This window comes from Anastrepha obliqua, chromosome 2 (assembly GCF_027943255.1).
Source record: "Anastrepha obliqua isolate idAnaObli1 chromosome 2, idAnaObli1_1.0, whole genome shotgun sequence".
NCBI lineage: Eukaryota > Metazoa > Arthropoda > Insecta > Diptera > Tephritidae > Anastrepha > Anastrepha obliqua.
This window is the reverse complement of record NC_072893.1, coordinates 120,887,587-120,914,404: the sequence shown is the minus strand read 5'-3', so window position 1 is coordinate 120,914,404 and position 26,818 is coordinate 120,887,587. Positions and strand designations below refer to the sequence as shown.

At 37.5% G+C, this 26,818-nt stretch overlaps 1 protein-coding gene across 1 annotated transcript; it reads left to right on the top strand.

Annotated features, from left to right (window-relative positions):
* Nucleotides 1–10,773: 10,773 nt before the first annotated feature.
* On the top strand, nucleotides 10,774–26,725 carry LOC129239420 (uncharacterized). The gene is made up of 11 exons (XM_054874892.1): nucleotides 10,774–11,841; nucleotides 17,049–17,227; nucleotides 19,133–19,404; nucleotides 19,499–20,052; nucleotides 20,121–20,200; nucleotides 23,124–23,222; nucleotides 23,592–23,848; nucleotides 25,476–25,667; nucleotides 25,737–25,906; nucleotides 26,034–26,210; nucleotides 26,286–26,725. The coding sequence occupies exons 1-11, from the start codon at nucleotides 10,779–10,781 to the stop codon at nucleotides 26,591–26,593; spliced, it is 3,351 nt and encodes a 1,116-aa protein (XP_054730867.1). The 5' UTR covers nucleotides 10,774–10,778; the 3' UTR covers nucleotides 26,594–26,725.
* Nucleotides 26,726–26,818: the final 93 nt, after the last annotated feature.

The window sequence follows — 26,818 nt, the reverse complement described above, 5'->3', positions numbered from 1 at the left end:
CAATACTGGTTGCACACATGAGCGGAATACTCTTAGTTTAGAGCGGGTGGAGATTTATGAACTCGCCCAAACTACAAGCACTCAACTCTACGCCGCCCTTGCTTTGTTTAGCCTGCAGTTGACATCTTCATCTGCTCCACCATTTGCCGTGATAGTGCAGCTGAGGTAGCAGAAGCTTTCGACAAATTCCAGCGAGCACCGGTCAACCATTATATGCCTTGCTTTATTGTGTTTAACTCTCACAGCTTTGGTCTTGGCGATGTTGAGCTCCAGCCCGCCTTGGCTCACATGTCAGTGAGCTTGTGAGAGAGAAGGCAGATGTCATCAGCGAAGTGCAGGTCCTCAAGATGTCTGCTGAAACTCCACACGATGCCTCTTTTGTGCAGAACCAATTGGCTCATAACATCGTCTCAGACGATGGCGAAAAGAAGGCGCGGCAGGCGAAAATCTTGTCTTACGCGCCCTTCGTTGGTGGTTAATGGGTCGCTGGTATTACCATGTGAAGCACTGCCAGTTCGGAGTACTCATAAAGGGGCTTAAGGTTAATTAAAAGATTGGAGGCGGGAATTGTACGGAGGGATGAGAATGGAGAATTTTAGATTTTAGAATTTAGAGATTTAGTGCATAATTCTGCCACCGGATATCCTGTTTCTGGCTTGGTTCATGAATGGCACTTGCTTCTAGCTCTTTAGAGTTTTAAAGATTTTTTTTTCAATTAAATTTAAAAATCAAAAATAGTCACAGCTAATATTGGGTAGTCGAAAAAGTCTTTTCGTCTCTCTAATCAAACTTCAACTCATTTTTTTTTATATTTATAATGAACTTTATTAAACCAAATATGTACTATTTTGGTCGACCACCTTTTGCCATTTTTCTTCTAGAGACATTATTCCATCAGCGTTAAACTTTTGTGGTTTCTCGGCGAAAAACTGCGACAAATAATTTTCACAGGATTCTCTTAAAGCCAACTTTACTCCATTAGGGGAGTTCTGCATTGACCGAAACAAATGGTAGTCCGATGGTGCAAGGTCAGGGCTATATGGTAAATGCATCAAAACTTCCCAGCCATGCTCTCCCAGTTTTTGCCGAGTCATCAAAGATGTGTGTGGCCTAGCGTTGTCCTGATGGAAGACGACGCCCTTTCTGCTGATCAGTTCTAGCCGTTTTTTTCGATTGCTTGCTTCAATCTCATCAGTTGTTGACAGTAAAGTGTAGAATCAATCGTTCGAGCAGGCTGGAGCAGCTCATAGTGGATGATTCCTTTCCAATCCCACCAAACACACAGCATAACCTTTCGAGGCGTCAATCCTGGCTTTGCGACCATTTGTTGAGCTTCACCGCCCTTGCACCATTATTTTTTTTTTCGCACATTATTGTCGTATTTGATCCACTTTTCGTCTCCTGTTACCATTCGCTTCAGAAACGGTTCGATTTCATTTCGTTTCAGCAAAGAATCGCAGATGTTAATTCGGTCTATTAAATTTTTCACAGACAATTCATGTAGTACCCAAACAACGAGCTTCTTTTTGTAACCAGCCTTTTTTAAATGGTTCAAAACTGTTTGATGATGAATGTTTAGTGGCTTGGCGAAGTCATGGCAGCTTATGTGACGGTCCTGGTCAATCTTTTCCATAATCTCATCGACTTTTTCAACGATAGATCGACCGGAGCGAGGTGCATCTTTCGCATCGAAATTTCCAGAACGGAAGCGAGCGAACCATTGTTGTGCTACACGAACTGATACAGCATCGTCTCCGTAAACTTCACAAATTTCATTGGTGGCTTGCGTGGTATTCTTCCCTTTTTTATACAAAAATTTCAAAATATAGCGAATTTCTTCATTATTTTCACTCATTTTTGAACAGCTATAACTTTTTTTCGACTTCTCCGAATTTAATTTTTTTTCTTAAAAGAAGCTTAAAATGTCACCTTTCTAACACCCTATGATATGGCACAATGTGATTGGTAGCACTGGAGATAGATGACTCCAACGACATCTATTGACAAAATACGAAAAGACTTTTTCGACTACCCAATATTATTAGGCCAATTCACTTTAAATGCCAATACGAAAATTCGCTATCCCCTCATTTTGCAACTGGTTGCGACGCTAATCAATGAAACTGTACGAAAAAACAGAAAAACAACTGTATATAAAATACCAAAAATTGCATAATTTTGTAATAAAAAGGAATATGGAGGGAGAAGAAGAAGAAAATCAGCAATAAAATAGACACAAATAAAAACAAACATACACAAACACTTTCAAGCAACTGGCGCTGACAGCTTTAGCGACGATATAATTTTGTTTAGTTTATTATTAGTTGTTTCGCCTCCTTCTTCTTCCTCGCCTTCTCCTCCTCCTTCGTCTGCGAGATTATGTCATACACTTTTGGTCTGCTTTTGGTCAACACTCTTATCATGGTCGGTGCATTAGCAGCAACAACAACTAATCAAGTGGCAACCAGCAGAACAACAGCTTTTAAAGCCACCACAAGCAAAACAGCTCGAACAGCTAGTAATGCGTCACTGTGATTGCAACAGCAACAATGCTGCAGCTGCAGTGTGGCAGTTACATCCATAAGTATACCGGTATGTGTACTCATACAACAACACCCGTTGAGGTGGCAGCCATCAACTGCAATAAGCAGCTAAGCTGAAAGTTAGTAATAGCAGCCACAACAACAACAACAACTGCAGCAGCCGGTTTACAATTTGTTTTTTATGTTATTGCGTTTGTTTTGTTTTTGTTTGCGCTGCCACTAAACCAGGAAAATTGTCTGGTTTTCGCTACGTTTGGTGGTTAATAAAAATACGCTTCGAATGCAACCAGAAATCTGTAGCGTGAAAATTAGGAAAGTGTTTTGGGTAAAGAAAATAAGAAATTGAAAAAAGCTTGAAAGCGAGAAAAATGTGTAAAATATGCGGGGTAATGATGAAATAGAGATAGGAGAGAAAATTCATGAATTATTATAGAATGAGAGGTGTAGCAACATTAGCTTTTATTAAGTAGCAGCGAAATAATTGAAAAATGCTGCAAACATAAATATACAGGGTTGTCAATTTTTTTTTTTGTTCACTCAGCTCGGTAGTATAGAGCCTCGACAAGACTCTTTCCACTCGTACACGGTTTTAGGCTGTTGTCTTTGCGACATTCCATGTGATGTCGGCATCTGCCAGCTCGCGCAACATCGATCTTCTCTAAGTATTTCTTGGCAGACCGCGACCACTGCTCCCATGCAAGTTGCAATCCACTGCCATTCTGGTGATGCTTTTTGGTGGTTTTCTTTCTGCGTTTGATTTGTCATGGGATTGGTTTCTCATTCGTTCACATTCCTCCAGCGTGTCATTGCTGATGATGTTCGGTCAGAACATTCTGCAGATGATGCGGAGGCATTTGTTGACGAAAGATTGTAGCCTCTGTGTGATGGTGTTAGAGACCAGCCATGTTTCACTTTCGTACAACAATAGCTGAATACTCACACACTTTAAAGTGCCTGGAGACTTGCGAACTCGCAAAGCTTGCTCGTCTCTTAAGCAGCGTTCGATACATTGGCGTCTGGTATGATCGTGGCCAGAAATTTGTAGATGGCGTTGAACAGGATTATTCCGCAGTCACGTAAATCAACTTTCTTGGACGACGTTAGGACGATGCCTTTTGTACCGAGCAGAAGCAGCACTTCCTTGTCTTCATTGGCAATGAAGTGGCGATAAAGTACAGGGTGGCTGATGAATTTTGCTACATTAAGAAACTCAAATAACTTTTTTTTAGTGTATGGAATTCATTTATTTTTTTTTTTCAAGTTGAAGGTCATTAAATTTTATTAAATGTAGCTTAACTAGTTTTAAAAATAATTGAATTTAAATGCCCCCCATGCTCGTTGACACAAGTGCGGCATTTTAGTAAAAAGTTGTTCATTGCTGCTTTGAGAGTTGCGACAGGAATAGCCGCGATTGTTGCCCGAACGGATTGTTTTAGTTCATCCAAATTTGTTGGGTATCATATGAGAGTAGCTATGAATAGAACACCTGATAGTTTGGCCAGAAAACTTTCTTTCGTCCGCAAGAGTATGAGTGAATATCGAGTGTCTGCCGGTATATTAACCTCATGTTGTTCACATTGTCAGAAGATCTGGCTAGGTATGATGGGGCGCGAAAGTGCATACCTGACAACCCCATTCTATGTGTTTCTCGGTCTGAGCTTGGACTTGGTATGCGACTTTTGGAACGGATCTGTTAAAAGTTTAAATTTTCTGATGGCCAAAAACCAGCTCCGATTTATTGGGTATGGGAATAAGTTTCCGTCCTTTCTTAGCCAAAGTTACGAATTATTTAAACAATTAAAAAATTATTTGAAGTATGTTCCATTGGAAGCTACAACTTTACTCCATCTTTCAGGCAGCATACGGATTTCTCTTCCGAAAAATTCGAGTTCTTTTGATTTGATCCATTAATTGAGCCAGTTTGTGATGCTCTCGTAAGAAGTGAACCACTCTCCAATAAGGGCTAACTATATTGATCGGAACAGATGGTAATCTGAAGGTGCAATGTCTTAGGAATACGGCGGGTGGGGCAAGATTTCCCAATTCAGTCCCTCTAAATACTTCTAGACCGATTTTTCAACGTGTGGTCCGGCGTTGTATTGAACGCAAAATCAGTTTGACATGTCTTTTCTTTCAGAGCTAAATTCAAACGCCTTAGTTGCAGTCGGTAACGATCGCCAGTGATGGTTTCAGATGATTTAAGGAGTTCATAATAAATGACACCCTTGCATGAATATTATTTTTCGATGTCGATTGACCTGGTTCACCTGGCAGGCTTCAACATTTTCGACGTTTAAGATTATCATAATAGATGTATTTTTTATTGCCAGTGACGATGTGATGCAGAAAACCTTTTCTTTTCTGCCATTCAAAAAGCATCTCACACGTCAACAAACGTCTCTCCATATCCTTCAATGGATGTGGCACCCAGTTACCTGCTTTATGGACCATTCCCATCGCGGGCAAACGGTTTACGGTTTATCTGTCAACATTCAACTCTTTAGACATATCATCAAGGGTTCGACATTCGTCTTCGAATTTTTTCGATACACAAAGATACACAAAAATAGTATCAGCAGCGAAACCTCTTTTACGAGGGCGGGAACTTATTCCCATACCTAATATTTGTATGTAAGTCTGGCGGCTGCCGTAGCCAAATGGATTGGTGAGTGACTACCATCGGGAAGTGCACGCATTCGAAACCTCGGGCACGGAAGATCAAATGACACAAAAAGGTTTTTTAAAAGCGGTCGCCCCTCGGTGGCAATGGCAAATCTGCGAGGGTATTTCTGTCAAAAAAAATCTCCTTAAAAACATGTACTTGTTCCACCACAAATAGGAGGAGGAGTTCGGCTAAACATCCTCTCTAAACATATCTCTATTCAGTACAGATTAAAAAGAAGGCACACGAAAGCCGCACAGTGGTCGATTTGTAGTCTGCGTGCTGCTTTTTGCTTGTGTTTTTTGTGTAGTTCTGCAAACAAAGAAGGCCTCAATGCAATTTCCTAACTTTTAGCGCACTACTTTGCCTATAATTAAATAGAAATATAAGCTCTTGCAACATCTTCATATTTCAAAGCAAAAAAACCACAGTTTCTTCATTTAGCCCAGTTTGAAAAAAAAGTATGAAAATTCAATTAACTCTATCGAAAAAGACATGCATAGCCTTTCAGTAAGCCGTTTTACGTAATGCACTTAAGCTGCAAATCGCACAAAAAGTTCGCGTAATCACACGTGCAACTGGTATCCGAATGTGTAAAACACAAAACACGTAAAAAAACAACAAACATCAAACATAAAAAACTTAATGCACCGTTGCAGTTGGAAGTGTGCCGTGCTGATAAACGAAAAAAAAGAGATTAATGAAGTGGCACAAAAAAAAACACTACACAACTTGCAGTCAGCTGACGAAACAGGTTGAGCGTGTGCCGTTGCAATTTATACGTTTTTTTTTCATTTTTATTTATTTATTTATTATTTCTTGCGGTTTGTTGTTTTTTGCGCCTTCATTTTTCAGTCTCCTTCGCGTTTTTCGCAACTTACGCCGAGCTGTCTGCATGGCATGGCACGCCGGCCGCTCTCTCGCGCTTCATCGCGCTCCATCGTGGCATGTCGACCGGCTGCGCTTAAATGCCTGGCACGTTTGCCCATCTCAGCTGACTTGCCAGCACTTTTGCTTTCTTTTCAACATCATTTCACACTTTGTCACTTCCATTTTAGTTTTCATCATTTCGTTTCGCATTGCTTCTATTTTTATTTTTACTCTTTTTATGCACAGACGTGCTTTTGCTGCTGCTGCTTTTTTCCTCTTGTGCCACTAAAATTGCATCGAAAGTGTATAGCGCAGCAAAAATGGTAAGACATGAAATTCCCGCTTTTATGGCCATTTCTCTTGCCATTTCCTGCCTACTGGCGTCGCACCATTTAATGCCAGTTGTGGTTGCGTTATTTGAATGGAGCAAAAATTATGCGATGAAGTCATCAAAACAGACGCAAACCCGTCATTTCATTCATAACTTACCAGCAACGCTGCGGAAAAGATGATTAAAAGATTACAGAAATAAAGTAATGATGGACAATGAGAAATGGGGAGCGAAAGAGGGAGACAGTTAGAGAGAGAAAGAGGGAGACAGATAGTGGAAATTGGAGTCAGAAAACTGTATTACGTACAACATAAACATTAAGTTTAAAAATACTTAGCAAAAGTTGCATACATAAAAATTAAAGCCTATCCCAAGGCGCAGCTTTGCATTTTTTGATCATATATTTTCGCACTTTTGTAATATCAAAATGAAATGTCTTGTTAACTTGAGTAATCGTATAATAGCGATATTTCCAAGAAATCTGCTCTTTTCCACTGTTGCATCAAAAATGTATTTTCTTTTGCCAAACCAATGTTGAAGTCGCCTAGCTTTATTTTGTAAATGGTGAAGTCAGCAGTCACATGATTCCTCCAGAAGTTCTAAGAATTGTTTTTAATTTTTTTAGCCTAATTCTCCTTTTGCAGGCCAGACGCTGTCGAATTTTTATTGATATTTGAAATTTTTATGACTCTTTGGTAAGCAAAAGAGGAAAATCTGAGTACGAGAGGTCCAGATTTTTTAACAATTACGAGCTACCCATCAATTTTTGAGCCATATGATGGCAGCTGTGATGATAATACATGTGGCATAGTTCTTACGGTGGTTTCTTTTTTGGATTACAATGTGTTCTTCTGGCTACAAATTTTAATCAAAATGCTGCTTAATGTCTGATTGAGCAGATCCTATCTCAATCGAATGCAAAACACAAACAAAAATTCTGGCCCTTTTCCAATTGTATGGCAATTCATCATCATCATCATGGCAAACACAGCTCGGAGTGAGCCAGTGCTTCCTTTACGATAACTCTCCATACGTCTCGGTTCGTAGCATCGCTCCTTCTAGCATTTATGAACCATAGTTCTTCTTGCATATCACCAATCCATCTTCTTGGGGGTCGTCCGGGTTTTGTACTTTACATCATATAAGAAGTGAAAGCCTTTTTGGTTATCCTGTGTTCGTCCACTCTGAGTAGATGCCTAAACCAGCTTAGCCTCTGCACCTTAGCAAAGCGTACAAGGTTTTGGCACGTTTTTAGTTGTTCGATTTTGTTATTATATGTATATATATATATAATTGGCGCGTACACCCTTTTTGGGTGTTTGGCCGAGCTCCTCCTCCTATTTGTGGTGTGCATCTTGATGTTGTTCCACATAAGGTTTGTTACTATACCTTACTTTATAAGACCCATCAGCTTCCTTAAATGGACTAAATATTCTCGAAGCGTAGGAGATAGTTCTCCATGGTGGTAGTCATAAGTTGAGCCATGAGTGCAGTTTGTTTTTGAGCAGCTTAAGATGAGAAAAGTAACTTATATTGCTTATACAGATTAGGGAGTCTTTTATGCTGCTAAGGTTTATACCCAAGTATTCGAATGTTTCCATTTTTTGAAAGTTTCGGTATCAGGTTGCTGTGTCGAGTGGTATTGCTTGACCTTACAAGGTATTTTGTTTTATCGAAGTTAACCTTCACACCCACGGGCTTTGCTTTATTAATGAGTTTTGACACGCTGTCGGCAAATGCGCATGGATTTCTTGTCAGCATAGCCAAAGATCTGAATGCTCTTTGTGAAGATAGTTGCACCAGGGTCGATTTCACAGGTGACAAAGTTTGAAACCAAATTAAAAATTATAGTAGATAGCGTATCTCCTTCCATGACACTAATGTTAAGATCGAAAGAATCCGTTTTTTTTCCTTGTATCATTACTTTAAGGACGTAGTCTGGTCAAATACTAATTTTTTATAGATATTTTTTAGGATTTTTTTTTTTAAGGGGGGGGTAAGGGATAAAATTTTAAGTCAATCCGAGCAAAACTTTTTAAGTTATAGAGCATAAAGCCGAGCCGCCTCAAACATCTGCCGAGACGCAGCAGTTGCGCGCGTAGTCCGTGCGGAAACTTTAAACGCGGTTTTCTCGAACCTTTTTTTTTAAGTGCGTAGTCATTGGCATTTGAAAACTACTCAACCGATCCTTTTGAAATTTTGCACACATATTTTACATATAAAAAACCTCCCCCCAACGTTTTTTTTCGCCATTTTTTTTTAGATTAAGCTGGTTTTACACCTACAAAATGGCGGCATTTTTTCGTCAAAAATCACTTTTTACTTCAAACGATACCAAATGGCTGAAAATGAAAATAAATCGTCAAAATAAACGTTGGGGGGAAGTTTAACTCATACTTTAACTAAATTATTCGATTTTTTTGATTTCAGATGATTCTGCGCTGAGATATGCTGACTACTGCAAAATGTATTTTTGAAAAGACGTCTACGTAAATGTGCTCTCATTCGCTCATTTTGCAATATTTTTACATGAAAATTTTATCAAATATTCTTGAAATGTTATTTTATAATATGCAACAACTTTTAATAAACTGACTTGAACCGTTTCGCTACAATAGGTGTAAAACCACCTTAATATAAAAAAAAAATGGCGAAAAAAAAACGTTGGGGGGGAGGTTTTTTATATGTAAAATATGTGTGCAAAATTTCAAAAGGATCGGTTGAGTTGTTTTCAAATGCCAATGACTACGCACTTTAAAAGAAAAGGTTCGAGAAAACCGCGTTTAAAGTTTTAAGTTATGAAAACGTCAAGAAAATACTTTTTTCTCTCTACTTACACGGAGTCGTCGATTCCAGCACCATAGAGTAGTTTCCACTAGCTTTGTCATTGTCTTCAGCATCTTTTTTAGCAAGTCTACGAGCTATCCTGCCCTCCTTAGTCTGTTGGTGGCATTTTTGGTCAGATCTTTCGATGCGAATTTGGTCCACTCTTCTCGCATATTCGTGAGCGCTTGGCCCAATGCTAATCCCCATGTCATACATAAACTGCAGCAAAGCACCTGTGCCTTCATTAAAGGTGCATGCAGCTACCAGAGCTGCCAGTTGAACGATACTTGTACTGTCAGAGAGTTTTTTCGGAGCAATCGTCCATATAAGCTGATTTAAACTCTCGTTAGTGTTTTGAGTAAAACCACCCAGGCATCTCTCTAAAAGCGGATTTTCATCTGTTGATTGCTGATGGTAGTAAGTGGCCCAGATTGTGTATTCTTAAAAGTTGCACGTTTTTCTTCTTGAGCTGCAAAATAAAGGAACTGTGCAGCAGTGGTTTTTACGCTGTCACAAATTTTTTGCATAGCTTCCAAGTAACTTGGTTTGGATAAAAAATTGCATGTTAGATCCATAAGACCACAGAACTTATTACATCCAGCTTGTCCGATACCTAATGATCGCATAACGAAAATAAATCGACTATTTATCTCGTATGATCGTCCAATTTTTTCGCACGAGGGCACATAGCGTGGCGAACACGAATCACACTTCAATTGGATTTCAAAACCAAGTCCTTCTTTCTTACAACGCTTGAAAGAGAGATCTTTGCCGCACTGTTTACACTGAACTAGCGTAGATAATGTATTAAATACCAACAAAAAACCTATGATTCGGTAATGTTTTTCAGTGTCTTCCGGTACGCTATTAATTGTGTTAACTTTGATTTTTTTCGCCGACGCACCGCTAGTGTCTAAGTCACCCTCCTGTTTTTTATTCGGATTCGGTCGTTTTTTTGGTCTGTCTAAACGAATTCCTTTACGTTGATCTTTTCTACTTACTTTAGATAATCTCGGCATTTTAATAAAACTATTTACAAAAATCTACAATACTAAAGAAAAGTAACAGCGTCACAACCGTTCAAGTCAGCGTCGCACGACAAACTGATGCTTCTCTCTGCTCCCTTTGAGATTTACAGTTGTTATATAGGTATAATACATAGTTTAAAGCATCATCAGCTGTTATTGAATACAAAAGAATGTACTAGAAATATTTTTGGAGCAATAGACAGATACAAAAGTATACCTGAGTCCGCACGCAGGTATACGTTTGTAACGGACTACGCGCGCAACTGCTGCGTCTCGGCAGATGTTGGAGGCGGCTCGGCTTTATGCTCTATAACTTAAAAAGTTTTGCTCGGATTGACTTAAAATTTTAACACGGTATTTTTAAAATGTTTTACTACAATAACATGAAAAAAAAATCGATTTTTATCCCTTAAAAAGTACTTCAAATAACAGTGCAATGACAAGAAAATTACGTTAACGTAAAATCAAACTAAATTTTAAAAAATAACAAAAAAATATATATATTTACCCAAATAAAAATGCTCAACGCGACTCCCGCAGTCCATCGGAAATCTTCCATGCCGAAAATTCTGCTGCCGTTCACACAACTAATCCTGCTACTGCTACTGCTATTGCTTTCGCAATCCCTCCAACATGCAGTCACAGACCACAACAATGCCAGTGCTACCAACACAACAGCGCCTACAGATGCCGCCAGTTCCGCTAGTCACTTTGTGCCTCATCGTTTCTCGAGTAGCAACAATATTACGATACTGCACGAGGTGCATGAGATCCCCACGCACACAGATCGTCCACTCGTCTTGAACACACACGAAGTGCTGCCAGTGAAACCGCTCAAAAAGAAACCCTATACGCTGCTTGATAAAACAATCTTTCCCGAGTACGAGAAGCCGCGTCTACTCAAAGAATACGAACTACATCCCGTCACATTCGATTTCAATCTGAGCGACTTGGAGGACTTAGAGCATGAGACGGTGAAGAAAGGTGATTTGAGCGCTGAGGAGAAACATTTGCTGCGCAATGCCGATGACGCGGGACTCAGCTACATTGAGCGTGTGCCCTATGTGGGCATCGAGGGCGATGTAGCGCTGGAAGGTTTCGGTACGACAGATCTAACCGTGAATGTGTACACCACCACCGAGAGTAGTTTAAAAACGACTAATGCAGCGCCCACACCGACCGTAACGACCACAACGTCCACAACGAGCACAACAGCGGCACCCATTGTCACCACTCCAAATGTAGTGGCTACTATAAGTCCACATATTTTTAAAGTGCATAAAAATAAAACTCTGAAGAAGGGACGTGAGCTGTTGAAGCAAGAAGAGGAAACGCCGAAGGCAGCTGGCAATAATTTTAATAGCATAAGTCATTATTTCGGTGCGGATACGATTGTGGACGAAGTGAATGCCACGACGGCTAGTTTGCAGACTGCGAATTTCTTTCAAATTATTACAAATTTGTATGATCACTTCTATTGGCAAGCCTCGGAAATACGTACCAAAGTGACGACCGCATGCGGGCTGGAAATGCAAGCGTATTTGACGGGATTACATGGGAATTTCAATTGGGCGCAAAGAGGTGAGTTGATTCAAAAAATTTAAGGAACTTTTTCGTTAAACTATTAGAACTTTGCTTAATTCCCGAAAACCCAATTTTTCAATTACGCTGGAAGTTGTTGTACGCAAAACGCAGTGCATCGGTCTCCGTTCGGTTTTCTGAAGCGCTTCAGCTACTGATAGTTCAGTCAACTGGGGCGTGAAGATCAGTTTTGGTTGCACTTCTCGTAGATAATACTAACATTTTACCATGGTCTAATTAGTGATCCCAATCTTTATAAATTTACTTAGCGCACCTGATATAAATCCCGATAATTCTGCAATTCCAATAAACCTCTCAAGCATCCTATGTCTTATGGATGCAAATTCGGGACATTCGCACAGGAAATGCTGATTAGTTGCCGCGCTATCGTTCAGCCGACAACTTTAGCAGATCCTATGTAGGGAAGCTTCTCTGCGTTACGAGCTTCTGAGTAAATGAAATTTTTCGAAACTTGTCGACTTCCTTTCCACTGAAAATTCTCTCTTTGAGAGGTACTCAGTCTGCAGTCAGAAGAGATTGGAAGTGATAGGTGGGAGGCATCATGTTGTAGCATCACTTCCCTTTTTGGGACCTGAAGACGACATACGAAAGATTAAAATCTCACAACATAGAGCGAAAGTGGACTGTCGATAAGAATGGAGGTGTATTGTAGAGGATGCAATGGTTCACCCCGGGCTCTAGTGCCAGGATGATGCTTATATCCTTTTCAAGATGTTTTGCTGAGCACTTCTCTAATTTGTAGCTTGCGTCTTAATCTTGAAGTACAAATCAAGTGACCTAGAGAAATGCAGTCAAAGGATTATTACATTAGAAAGCAAATAGACACGGTCATAGATATAGATAAGTTTAGCAATGCCACAATGGACGGAAAACTATTTAGAAACGTTACGGAGTATTTTGGATGAAAGGAAGAACAAGAGAAAACTTTCAGATTGTACGCACGCAGATTACGCTCGAACAACAGAAAAACAGAAGATCGCAGGTAGCCATATCAGGTGAACTAGATGTCTGTTGAATGATAACCGTTTCGTTCTTGGTCAAAATCCACGAGTCGTTATTTCACCAATCCTTTTTTTTTGCGAATTGCTTCACGTAAGCGCCTCGTAACGCCCAAATAATAGTCCTTTCTTTGCCTGGGTTTTTTAGTTTATTCGTGCATTCGGAGCTCTGCACTCGCTCGCCTGATGTTGGAGCTCTCTGATGGTTAATTTGAATTTATTGATCAACTTTTCTTTCACTTTATTGATGTTTTCATCAGTTTTTAATGTCGACGGCCGTTCGTTACGCGTCTTCGGAAACGTTCATGGCACTACTAAACGGCTGTTTTCTTTGGAGTATCATTACCAAAATACCGAAACAGTTTCCCAATATTTCTAAGGTTTTCACACCATTGAATCCATTTTTAACGCAAAATTTAATACAAACTCGTTTTCAAAACTGTAAAAAATCGAAAACACGTCCAGAGGTAGATTTTCTCAGTACGTCGTAACTTTTAAAAATGTCACTGTCGATAAAATTTTGGTAGCCCAGATGTGCAAACCTAACAAAAGAAAAACTGAACTCAAATCAGTTGGCTTAGAGCGTGACCTGACGGTTGTTTCGGAAACTTTTTGATCAAGTGGATATACTTCCCATATTTCTTTTGTACAGACCTTCACAATAGATCTTCCTATGGGGGTAGAGAGACCGAGAGACCGGGAACCTAACTCCTATGAAAAAACGCATTGCTGTTAACTTCGAATTTCCTTTTTCATTCTCCCCTGGTTTGTTCATTAAATGGCATACTTTAGTTTTTCCAAAAGTACAGCTTAGTATTCTCTCATAATGTTGACACCTTTCTTCTTTATAATCGATCAATAAAATGTCAACTGAATGGCAAATAAATTTTAGCTTCCTTTTTGCACTCTATTGTGATACCTTTAACTTTTTGGGCGGTGCTGAAACATTTTTGTACTATTTATAGACTTCTGCTGTCGCACAAGTTCCTGGAGATGAAACTTGGGTTCTTTAGTGAGATTCTCGGTCATAAATTCATGCTCGTCTTAGTTACACAGACTAAAAAACTCACCCAATTGGTGCTGAAGTAGTGTGAGCACTCTGCTGTCACTCCAGTTGCTGTTGAACTCAAGTTTCGTCTCGAGTTACATTCTGGTTCATAACTTCATACCTGTTCTCGCTACACAGACTAAAAACCCCACATGAATACTTGACGCTGGCCTTAGGCAACCCCAAAATGACCATGGAAAGTGTCCGACATGTCACTTTAAATATTTCTCTGTTTCTCTTCTTTTTCAAATTGACCCATGTTCGAATTTCTCAAAAAATTTTTCGACTTTCAACTGACTCCCTATCTTGCTTGAATAAAATATGATGCTTATGAGTCATTGCTTTTCCTGGGCGAGAGTGCTTTCCCTTGCTTAGTGAGAAACTGATAACGGTGATAAACCGATTTCTAATCAAAAAAGAACCTCAATCTTACCACTCCTCGACTTTTGTGAGCTTCCCTCGTATATTCATAGTATTAGATGGCTTTAGCCTTCGAACGGGCCAATCATTAAATGCCCATCAATCATGTGCCAATGATTAGCATCGCTCAATTTGCAAATTACATGGTAAAATGTGGGCCGCACGCATTGCTCCCTATTTTGAAAATCGCTTTTCATACGCGTAAATCATGGCTTGCCATTTATTTTTGAAAATACGCTCACTGTTTATTTGCCTTGCTTACTTAGCTTGATTGAAAATCAAACTGGCGCCAGCTGCCCACTATGCAAGCGCTGACCTAGGCGCCGAGGCTAAGCACGAGTACTCTCTATAGAAGAGTGCAGGTCATGTGCCACCTTCTAAATAATTTATTTTTTGTAATTTTTTGTTGTTGTTGTTTTATGTATTCACTCGTGAATAATTACCAGCATGCAATGCACGAATTTTCGATTCGATTGACTGGAAATTCATTTGTCAATACTGATTTAGAGTGGGTGAGTTCACAAAGTGGGTGGTTCTGTTCTTTTTCTTTATGGATGTTGCGTGTGTTGTAGTGAGGGTCAGCAAAAAAAGGACAATAGAAGGAATTGTAAAAGAATGCATTCAAGCGGCTTTGACAAATGATAAATGTTATGAGGCATTAATGTGACAGCAACAACAAAATGCTTTTATGCGATTTTGAGTTTCACCAACCAGCAGAACTCCGTCAGGTGCTCGAAGAGGATTCCTAAATTTGAGTTTTATAGTTATAAAATTTTGGAAATTATGTAAGTCTTATTTTGAGTTAGCAGTACAACGACCTACCAACACTGCATAATTTCGTTTCATTGAATAAGTGATTTAATTTTAATTTTCATGTAAATGTAATTTTCTAGCTGGTAAATGCAATCTTTAGGCATAGAACACAGCAAAATGTTCAGCATTTCCAGAGGAATTGATAAATATATGTAACACCTGATCAAAAAGTTCCCGGACTAACCGCTAGGCGACGCTCTAAGTCAACTGATTTGAGTTCTGTTTTTTCTTTGTTGGCTTGCCACATCTGCGATTAACATTCCTAACAAAATTTTATAACCATTTCCTGATATGTGTTTGTAAAAGTTACGCCGTCTTGAGAAAATGTACCCTGCACGAGTTTTTATAGGTTCAAAAATGTACGTGAATTTGCAATAACGAGTTTGTATTAAATTTTGCATTAAGAATGGATTAAATGATGGGAAAACCGTAGAAATATTATGAAACTGTTTCGGTAATGATACTCTAAAGAAAACAGCCGCTTACGACTGACATGAACGCTTCTAAAGTGATCGTGAGTAGTGGAGGTCCGTCGACATCGAAAACTGGTGAAAACATCAGTAAATTGAACCAAAATTTTACCAAAAAACGCAAGTTAACCATCAGAAAGTTAGCAAAGGTCTTCAACATTGCTTATGGATTCGTTCAGGACCTTCATTGATTTCATTAATGAGTTAATGATTGGATTGCCGCAAAGTTGGTCCCAAAGAATCTGAATTTCATGCAAAAAAGGGTCTGCGTTGATGCGCCAAAGACATGATTTCCAAGGCTGAATCCGACCCAACATTCATCAAACGCATCAACGTCGGTGACGAGACATGGGTTTTTATGTATGAGACGCAATTAAGGCATCAGAGCTCCGAATGAATCCAGCCCAAAAACAAAACTCGTCGTTTTCAGTTAAAAAGGGAAGCGATTCTCTCAGATTTTATGGATTACGATTTTTGTCAGAAAATTAGACAGTTAATAAGAACTATTATTCGGGGGTTATGAGACGTTTATGTGAAGCAATTCGCCAAAAAAGAAAGGATTTGTGGGAAAACAACTCGTGGATTTTTGGTTTCGAGAGCTGAATCAAACGCAAGTATAAGTGCGTTGCTATTGATGGGGAGTACTCTGGGGGCAATAATATCACTTTTAAGGAATAAACTTGTATTTTGAATTTGCAAAAAAAAGGGTCCATAAAAAAAAGAAAAACAAAAAAATATACTACTCCTATGACTATTTTTCATAGTCCAAACAACTGAAAAGTCAAATCTTCAGAATTGAAATATTTAAAGCTCACATTGAGCTACTCGAAAAAAATTTAAAACCTTTACGAAACGCAACGAAATGCACCTTCACCTTCACACTCAGTCCGTCTTCTCTCAGCTTCCACCAAAATTCGCTGCCAACCCTCAACCTACGTCCGCTAGCGCTTACAATTTAACAATCAATTTAGCGTTTTACAATGGCAACAACACCAAAATTAACTCTAGTCCATTTCACTCACAACACTCGTGTGTACGCTGCTGGTAATAAAACCGCACTTGGCAGTGTGAAATCGGAAATTCCAGCAACCATACTTTGTTGCCGCCGCTAGGGCTTCTACTTCACCAAGCATCAGGTGTGTGAATTTCATTAGCAAGCGCGCAAAATTGAGCGATAAAAGTACGCTAAAGGCGAGAAGAAAATACAAGTAGAGAAGAAGAGATGCGAGTATCATAACTCTTTAAACTGACTGAAATATTTTTTGTAATTTTTTTTTTTGTTCAGTTTCTCCCACAACCCTTTGCAATGCAGGAAGCTTTTTATTCATGCTTGAATATTTACAATTTTAAAGTCCTTCGATTTTTTCATTTCATTTTCTTTATTTTTTATGATTTTTTTCATTTAATTACTTTTTTATTTAAACTGCTCTTTTACAGCTTACGATGCATCCGGTCGTTATCGCGGACAATTATTTTTCGGCAATGACAAATGGCTGGGTCAAAAGATTTTTTGCTACGAACTAAATCGCCAATTGAATCCGGAAGTGCGTAAACATTTCGAATTTGAATTTTATGCAGCTGTAGTCGCGCTCCGTCTTTGGATGCCACAACAATTGGTGAGTACGTGGGTAGAGTTTGAATTTGATACCGTTAGTTGAACGGAAAGTAAGCAAGTCAGTATTAAAAAGTGTGCTTTTCAAAGCTTCTGAAATGAATTGCTGAGCGTGTCCATATGTGCCCATGTTTGGTGAAAGTCAGTTGACAGAAGTTGGTAGGAGTTAATCAGGCTGAATGTACTCTTTAGCGACCCTATTGCGATCCAACATTCAATCCAATATTCACTAAATACGTTCACTTAAATTGATAATTTACTCACAATTTCTATTTTTTTTCTATCGTCATGAATAGCATCCAACTATATTTTCTTAAAAACTTACCGCATACCACCTACAATAAAACTTTAAATTTTCCAGAAATTTCCCATAGTGGGAAATTTTTTCAACACATCAAACTTTTCTAAAAGGCCACTATAAGAGTTGTTTTATAACATTCTGAAATAAATATAAGAAATTTTTTAAAATTTCCCATTAGGGATATTTTCCAAAAACTCAATATTTTTCTAAGCCATTACTATAGAAATACTTTGCAAAAAATATTTATACTTGCTCATAGGTTTATAAGGAAATGTGTGAAAAAAACAAATTTCACAATGGAAAACCATCTTACGAAACTCGGAGCTAATTTTAGTAAGTTTATATTAAATAATAATGAATAAAATTTTAAACTTTGTAAAACTTTCCCATCGTGGGAAATTTTCTTAACACATGAATTTTTTCTACAAGGCCACTACAAACGTTTTTTTATAACTTTCTTGCATAAATATAGCACATTTTTTAAAATTTCCCATTATTATGGTCCAACAAAATGTTCGATTATACTATACCCATTATCACCTTGGAATAGATCCAAGAATTCACTCCAGTACTGCCAAGTGATCATCCTTTCTTTATGCAAATGAGCTCATAAGAATTTTTGTCCTCGTGTAAAAAAAAAAAAAAAACAAGGTACTCTCTCCAACTAGTATTAGCATCTTTGCCTTCTTCGTGGCAAAACAGGACATTTCTTTGTTTATGGCTTAGTTCCTTGTGTTTATATTAAGAACGCCAAAATTAAGCCTAATTGTTGACACCGGAATTTTGGGATACTTTTCATTTATTTTTGGGATCTCAGAATAAGTTCCGGTGCAAGACTTTCTTTAACTTTCAACGCAACCCAAACTTGAAAAGCCCAATATAACGGGGTTTCGGGATCTCAAGAGCGATTATCTTAGTTATAATGTTTGAGGGTCTCATCAACGTTGGAGACTTGAGATTTTCCAAGCACTTCTTTTCGTGATCGTAATGCTTGACCTATCGAGTTACCTGACAAGTAGGCTTCGTGGCTGTTAGCTGACCTGATTCAGAGCTTGTTTGGAAATATTGGGATAGCCGCATACTGAACAGCGTTGACTGATTTAAGAAAAGTTCTCTTCCTTGACGGCTCGTCTGCGATATAATTTGCAGCAGCGTCTCTGTGCCCAGGGACCAAGACAATGTTCGTAGTGTAACGCTGAACCAGCTCATTAAGACTATTTCTCATTCAATGGCTACTTTGGAAGAAATATTATTGCACTTTAGAAATTTTATAGCAGCTTGACTGTCAGAGTAGAGACGGATCCGTTGTTTTACAATGGCGAGTCCCTGACCCACAATATCTATTTTATCGCTGTTTTTTTATGAGTGCCAAGTAGCGAAACTAAGAGGATAGAGACAGGCAAGCAGCATAGGCTTATATGAAAAACATGTATCAGTTTTTCATTGGATTAAATCGCAGACTTAGTGGGTTGGCAACCTTTTAAAAGATTTGAAATGACTGGATGAATGATAGAATGACACTAATAATTGGCTCTACCTCATCGATATTTCCATAATTTGTTCACTCTCTATCTCTCTCTTTCTCACTTTCACCCTCTTCTCCTCTAGAACATCGACCTTCAATTGGGCGAATGCCTACCACGCACTTGCAATGCTCACGATGTGCATGCCATCCTCTCGCTGGATCCACATGCTCAGATGCTGGTCACACTGAATGCCGCGTCCACTACCCATACGCAGCTTAACCAAAGCCTCAGTCACAGCAACAGCAACAACAACAGCGGTAATAGCAGCAATCACACGATAATAAAAGTGTTGCATGTGCGTGTAGTACCTGGTACTTTTAGCTATTGGCGTGAGCTGAAATTCCAAATATTTCTGTAAGTTCTACATAAAATTGCAATATTACCAAATATTCACTGCACTCAAACCAAGAATTTCAACTAAAAATTCCCTGCTTGCAATATTTTTCAGAAGTTTCCTGTTCACACTTTTGTTGCTCGTCATCACCGCCACCTGGTATCAGGCCAAATTAAATCAACTACATCTCACCTCACCGCACATACCAGCTATTAGTGCGAAAATTGATGCTGTCATGGCTGCCGCAGCCGCAGGTGGTATTGTTACGGTTGATGTCGGTGTTGCTGGCACCTACACCAACAATGCCAACCGCGGTAGTGTTAAATCAACGACAGCGTCACCAGCCTTCGAGCTGTACCAAATGAGCACATTGAACGAGAACAACAATGTGCTTGACATTGAGGCGGATATGAATGCCAATAAAACGGTGAACAACGGCAACAGTGCGAACTATGCTGGACATGCCAATCGGCATAGCAATGGCGCAGCAGCAACTTCAAATGGTGGTGGTGGCGGCGGAAGCACTAGCAGCAGCAACAGTAGCGCGCGCCGCATACATGGCGAATTGTCTGCGACGGATGTCGAAAAGTCACATATGGCCGATTATCGACTGGAAACGGGCAGTAGTGCGGGCGCAACGAGCACATATGAGGCGAAGAAGCAATTGGGTGTGTATGCGTAGAATTTTCAATGAAGATAAAGTTTGCAATCAAAACATTTTGATTATGCTCTGCAGGTTTGCATGAACAGTTTTTACTCTGTTTTGCATTTCAAACGAATGCCGGCACCATACTCAATATGACAGAGAACAAAGAGGTATGTGAGTTTTTCTATTTCACATTTCATGTCCTGTGAAGTTTACAAAACTTTGAAATGCAAATTGTGGCAGAGTAGACAAAAGTGAGATGTGCTCCAAGCTAGTAAGGGGTATAGCTTTTATTGACTTAGCTTACAGCGGAAATTAAATAAAAAGGGTTGAGAGTTGAGTGGGAGTTAAAACTATGAATAAAATTTACAAATTTTCGGACTAGAAATGCTGTTATGATATGAGTCTTGCCGCTTAATACCAATATGAATAATTGAAACTGAATTTGAACAGTGTCTAAGTAAATATGTTCACATAAATTGATAATTTACTCACAATTTCTATCGTCATTAATAGCATCCAACTATATTTTCTTAAAAACTTACCGCATACTACCTACAAAAAAATTTTAAATTTTCCAGAAATTTCCCATAATGAGAAATTTTGTTAACACATGATATTTTCTAAAAAACACTACAAAAGTTGTTTTATAACATTCTTACATAAGTATAAGAAATTTTAAAAAATTCCCATTAGGGAAATTTTCCAAACACTCAATATTTTTCTAAGCCATTACTATAGAAATACTTTACGAAAAATATTTATACTTGCTTATAAGTTTAACAGGAAATGTGTGAAAAAAAAAACAAATTTCACAATGAAAAATCATCTTACGAAACTCGGAACAAATTTTAATAAGTTTATATCAAATAATAATAAATAAAATTTTAAATTTTCCATTCCAATTTTCTTAACGCATGAATTTTCTTTACAAAGCCATTACAAAAGTTGTTTTATAACTTTCTTACATAAATATAAGGCATTTTTTTAAATTTCCCATTAGGGAAATTTCTCAAAAATTCAATATATTTCTAAACCATTTTATAGAAATACTTTTCGCAAAATATTTGTATTGAAAAAAGAGTGTTGGAAAAGTACAAAAAAAAAAGATTGTATGATATTTGAAGTTACACAGACTTTGAAGGAAATTTTCTACATACAAAATAATTTTTAAAATTATAACGCCAAAGTGTAGTATTTATGTATATATACACTTGCTAGGCAATCTGTTTTATATAATTCAGAAGGAAATTTTTAAATTAGAAATGTTTTCCAAAAACTTATTGAAAAACGCATATTGCATTTATTAAACAATTACCTTAATTGTCCGCTTTTGGTACATTGAGTTAAATTTCCTATATAAACGGATTTTCCACAAACCGTTAATTTTGAAAACCACTATCTGGAGAAATTTTTTCAAGAAAAGCATTATTTTTCCATCAAATAATTAAGTCCCTTGCTAAATATTTGTTGTGGAAAGTTTTTAAATTAGGGAAATCCTTGCAAAAACACATTGGTACGTTATTTCATTCGTTTTGCTTCTGTTTGTTTGCTGATTAACATTTTCTAAGCAGAAATTTCCTTCATGAAAAGGCAATTTTAAGGAGGGATATTTTGCTTAAAACCATTATTTTCGGTTAAAATCTCTCCCGAAGTTATTATAAATCTTTCAAACTAGTACGAAATGAGTTTTAAAAATTTCCCTCGATGGAATTTTTTTGGCAAGCCCTACTTTATAGATTATTTTTATATTATGAAGAAGTTGATTCCTGAGAGAATAAATTAATTACTTTAGCCAAATATTCCTACATATATGTTGTGGAAAATGTTTATATTATGGAATTTTTTTCAAAAAACGCATTGGAAGGTTATTTCATTCATTTTACTCTGGGTATGTTGATTAAAATTTCCTATGCAGAAATTTCCTTCACGAAAAGGCAATTTCGAGAAAATTCCCCTGGAGGGATACGTCATTACGTCTACAGTTACCCCCAGAACTATTAAAAGTTTTTGAAAGTATAAAGTATGAAATGAGTTTTAAAAATTTCCGCCAATGAAAATTTTTTTGGTAAGCCCTACTTTAGATAGTAACTTTTTATTTTATGATTCCTGAGAGATTAAATTATTTAGTTTAGCCAAATATTGTTAAATACTTGTTGTCGAAAATTTTTAAATAAGGGAAATTTTAGAAAATACGCATTGGAAGGTTATCTCAATCATTTTGCTTTCCATATGTTGATTAAAATTTACTATGCAGAAATTTCCTTCACGAAACGGCAATTTCTAGGAAATTTCCCTGGAGGGATATTTTGCTTAAAACCACTCTTTATGTGTACAGTTTCCCCCGAAGCTATTATAAAAATTTTAAACTAGTACACGAAGAGTTTTAAAAATTTCCCTCTCTGAAAATTTTTTTGGAAAGCGCTAACTTTACAGATTATTTTTATGTTATGAAATAGTCGATTCATTAAAGATTAAATGAGCTACTTAAGCCAAATATTTATTAAGGGAAATTTTTTACAGAAGGGAAAATTTCGTAAAAATGCAACATCCATGCATTTACATTACTTACATGCAAGCAAGTAGGACAATTCAAATATAAATACATTTCGTGCGACTTTTATATTGTAAAGGAATTTGGTACCAAAGTAAATTCTAGCTTGCGGAAGATCTCCTAGAGTCTTGAAAAAAAGTATACCAAATATTCATTAAAGAAATTTTTTCAAGGAGGGGCATTTTTTTGCAAATATTCCTCTTAATATACTTTTTCCGCTTCTCTTCCGCAAAAGCAAGTAAAGTTGCCTAGTAAAATGGTTGCCTAGAAACAACGCACCTAAGAGCCGAAAATTCAATAATGTAGATATTAAAAAAGTTAAAACGAAAATATATACATACATAGTTAAAATGAAAAAAATGTTGATGGCTAAGAAATTTACCATACTTATGAACTGTGAAGCCATTAGGGTGAGGCTTCATTAGCTCGCCCATGAATTTGCTTATCGACTTGAGCTTCCCACATAGCGCAGTTACTCCATTACTTATCTGCTGTACATTAAATTTTTATTATTTGTTATCACATTTTCCTTTTTCCAGCAACAAACTTCGTGTGTGCACGGCTTGCGTGTCTTCTCCGTGCTGTGGACGATAATGGTGCATACATATTTGCAAATGTTTACCATCGGTGAAAATCGAGTAAATATTCTCGTTTCAAGCACTTAAAATATTACATTAACAACACAACTCATGCTAACAAACACACTTACACGTTACATACGCATACACACACAACTTTCTTTCATTTCTCCAACACACTTTACTACTCATTTGCAGCTCCCGCGCTCACCTTTCATACGTCGCATCCTCCTAAGACGGCAAATGTGACTTGAGAGCCGCACACACTTCTTAGGATTTGCTGACTTACCTTTTTAAATTCTAACCAACTGAATTTGCTACACTACTTTCACCTTCCTTCATGCCCTTTCAAGCATTACTTATATTTTATTTTATATTTCTTTTAAATTTCTCAATTTTTTCTTTTTTTTTAACTTTCATTTTCCTCAGTTCCAGCGCAATATTGTCGAGCGCTCCATTTGGTATCAGTTCATTGGCAATGCCACCTTTTCGGTGGATACGTTTTTCTTCATCAGCGGCTTTCTTGTGACACTAATCTTTCTCAAACAGGATAAAAAGTACCCCGACGATACAGGACAATTTCTGCGTCGCAGCATGAAAGACACTGGATTTCTATTGATTTATCGCTACATACGCCTGACGCCAGCGTACTTGTTTGTGATATTCTTCAACGATTTTGCATTGCGGTGAGTAGGCGAGAGTTTTAGTGTGAAGAAGAATGCCTTTGACGTGTATTGTGCGGCCAAATATTGCTTCACTTTTCAATTTTTTACATTTTGTTTGCAAGAATAAATAAAATTTTAATAATATTAATATTTATTACAACAAAAGTATGCTTCGAAATGTTGGCAAAGCTCGCCACTTTTATTTTGAAATATTTAAGGCATATTTTTTAAAACACATTTCTTTGCCTCCTTATTTTCTAAAAATAAGCTGCAGACTCGACAACTATTTTCTGATATTTTATTTACTTTACAATGAATTAGAAAATAACAAACTCGGCATTCTTTGCAATGTTTGGTATATTTTTGATATTTGGCAGCTTGAAAGAATGCTACGTGAAATCCTAATTCCCATTTTATAGGCAAATTTGACTTTCATTTTCAACAGAAGAAGCACTTTTGCGTGTTAGAAAAATTATGTGACTGGCATCCAAAAGTATGCCACACAAAAAATCTTTTGCCTCTAGATTTACTTGAAACACATTAATTTTAAAATGACAAAATAGTGCTTTTATACAAGTTGCCGTTATGTGTAACCTATAAGTATGCTACATAAAATTAAATTTGTTGCCTCTAGATTTTGATATGTAGTAGCTTTAAAATAGCAAAATTGTGATTTTATACAAGTTACCTTTATATCGCAGCCTATGAGTATGCTACATAAAATTAATTAAATTAAATTTTATAGAGAAATTATGACGTTCATCTTCAATAAAAAGAAAAAAAAAATTTTTTACTGGCATCCTAAAAGTACGCTACACGAAAAATGTTTGCGTCTAGCTTTACTTGATATGTATAAATTGTGAAATCAATCACATAGAAGCGTATTCGAACATATTTCTAGGTTATCAGTCTCAAATCATGCTCTGCTTACTTGCAACATTCTCATAGCAAAGGTTTGTCTTTTTAAACGATTAGTGTAGGCATGCTACTTCTAATTAGTTCTTAAGGAAATTTCAAAACTTTTCATATTTCCAACTAACCCCAAAAGTATACAACATTATGCTGATAAAGTATTTAGCAGTAATGGCCAACCGGCTCCAAGGAACCATACATTTTATAAACTCTGCAATCCAACTATTTTTCCCTCAGCCTAAAAGTAGGCTTAATAAAATTCAAATATTCTTCATATTTTACCTGGCTTCCACCCACCTTAGGTATTTCTCATGATGGAAATTCAGCAATTTAATTATTGAATTGCTGCAATCAATTGAAAAAGCTTGTGCCACAAGTTTGTGCACCGTTGTGATTAAGCGCCTTGCGGTATGCAATACCAATAAGCAATTACGTTAATTTCAATTATTGTGGCCAACCATATACATACATTCTCAGCAAATTCTTGCTAGTTGCTATGCGTTCGTGACCATGCACCCTAAAGCATGCAATATGCATAATGTATAATTAAAAAGCTTTTACTTTGGGCTATGCTGAAACAAACAAATTAAGGCTTTGAAAAAATATAACTATTTTTAGGAAAATATTATTAATTATTAAGAACAAAATGTATTTTAGCTCTAAATATGTAAAACTGTTGCATACTTTAAGGCACTTACTTTTACTTCTCTTCTTAATTTCTTTTTACCTCTTTCAGTCAAACTTTCGACAACTCTGTCTTCCAGCCAAACGTTGCCGCCGACACTTGTAGCCGCTTTTGGTGGCGCAACATATTTTATATCAACAATTTCTATCCGCTCAGTGAGATTTGCATGATTTGGAGCTGGTACATGGCCAATGATATGCAATTTTTCGTAATGGCTTCACTGCTGCTAGTGCTTTCCACCAGGTAAATGGAAAGAAAAGCAGATTTTAATTGAAATATCAAAAATTTATAACAACTATTGCATACTTTTAGGTATTTCAAAACCGCTGCACTCTTCGTCTGCTCGTTTTTGCTCAGCTCTTGGGGCATTTCAGGCATAATTTCACTGCATTACCGTTACACACATAAAGTGGCCAATCCCTTCGAGTCCTTCGATTTTCTCTACGATAAGCCATGGCAGCGTGTGGGCACGTACATTATGGGTATGTAATGCATACTTTTAGAAGTTAACTTTACATTTCTTGCTTAACATTTTTCTCTTAAATTTTGACCTTTAAATTTTGAGCTGTGAACTATAATTATTACTGTAAAATATTTCGCAATCCACAGGTATGCTAACAGGTCTCATTATTCACAAAGTCAAAAAGCCGCCGCCACTAAGCAGCCGCACAAATTATCTACTCTGGCTGGGTAGCTGGTCTCTATTGGCGCTCATCATTTTTGGCGTGTGGAATGGCGAGCTAAGTCGCCTGACGACAGCATTCTATGTGAGCGTCGGCCATACAGGTGAGTTGAGCCGTTGAGGAATTGAGGCGAGTAGCAAAAGAAGAAGGCGCTGATTAATCATTCATTTCATTACAGCCTTTGGCGTCGGCCTCATCTGGATCGTCTTGTCTTGCTGTTGGGGCATTGCGCCCACAGCCAATCGCATACTTTCCTATCGTGGACTCTGGCCACTCTCACGCCTCACTTACTGCACTTACCTCATCCATCCGGTCATAATGCTAATCACCTCGTTTCGCATGAGTGGCATCGTTCATCTCAATAATCTCTTCGTGATGACTATTTTCCTGGGAAATGCGGTCGCTTCCTTTGGTGTGGCCTTCTTCATTTCAGTTTTGTTCGAGGCGCCAGTCATACGGATATTGAAGATTTTTTACAGGAAATAGTGAATGTGTAGTAGTATTTAGTATTTATATATATTTAGTTGTAGTTGTATGTGTATGTAAGTCGTTGGAAGGAGAGGGTGAAGGTGAAAAGGAGAAAGAAAATGTGGGAAGCGAGCTAAAGCACGGTTAGAGAATAAGAGAGGAATTTTTAAAGATTTTATTTGTATTCCAAAAATATGTGGGTACACGTATAAGCTACTTTACCAAAAAAAATTTAATTTCTTG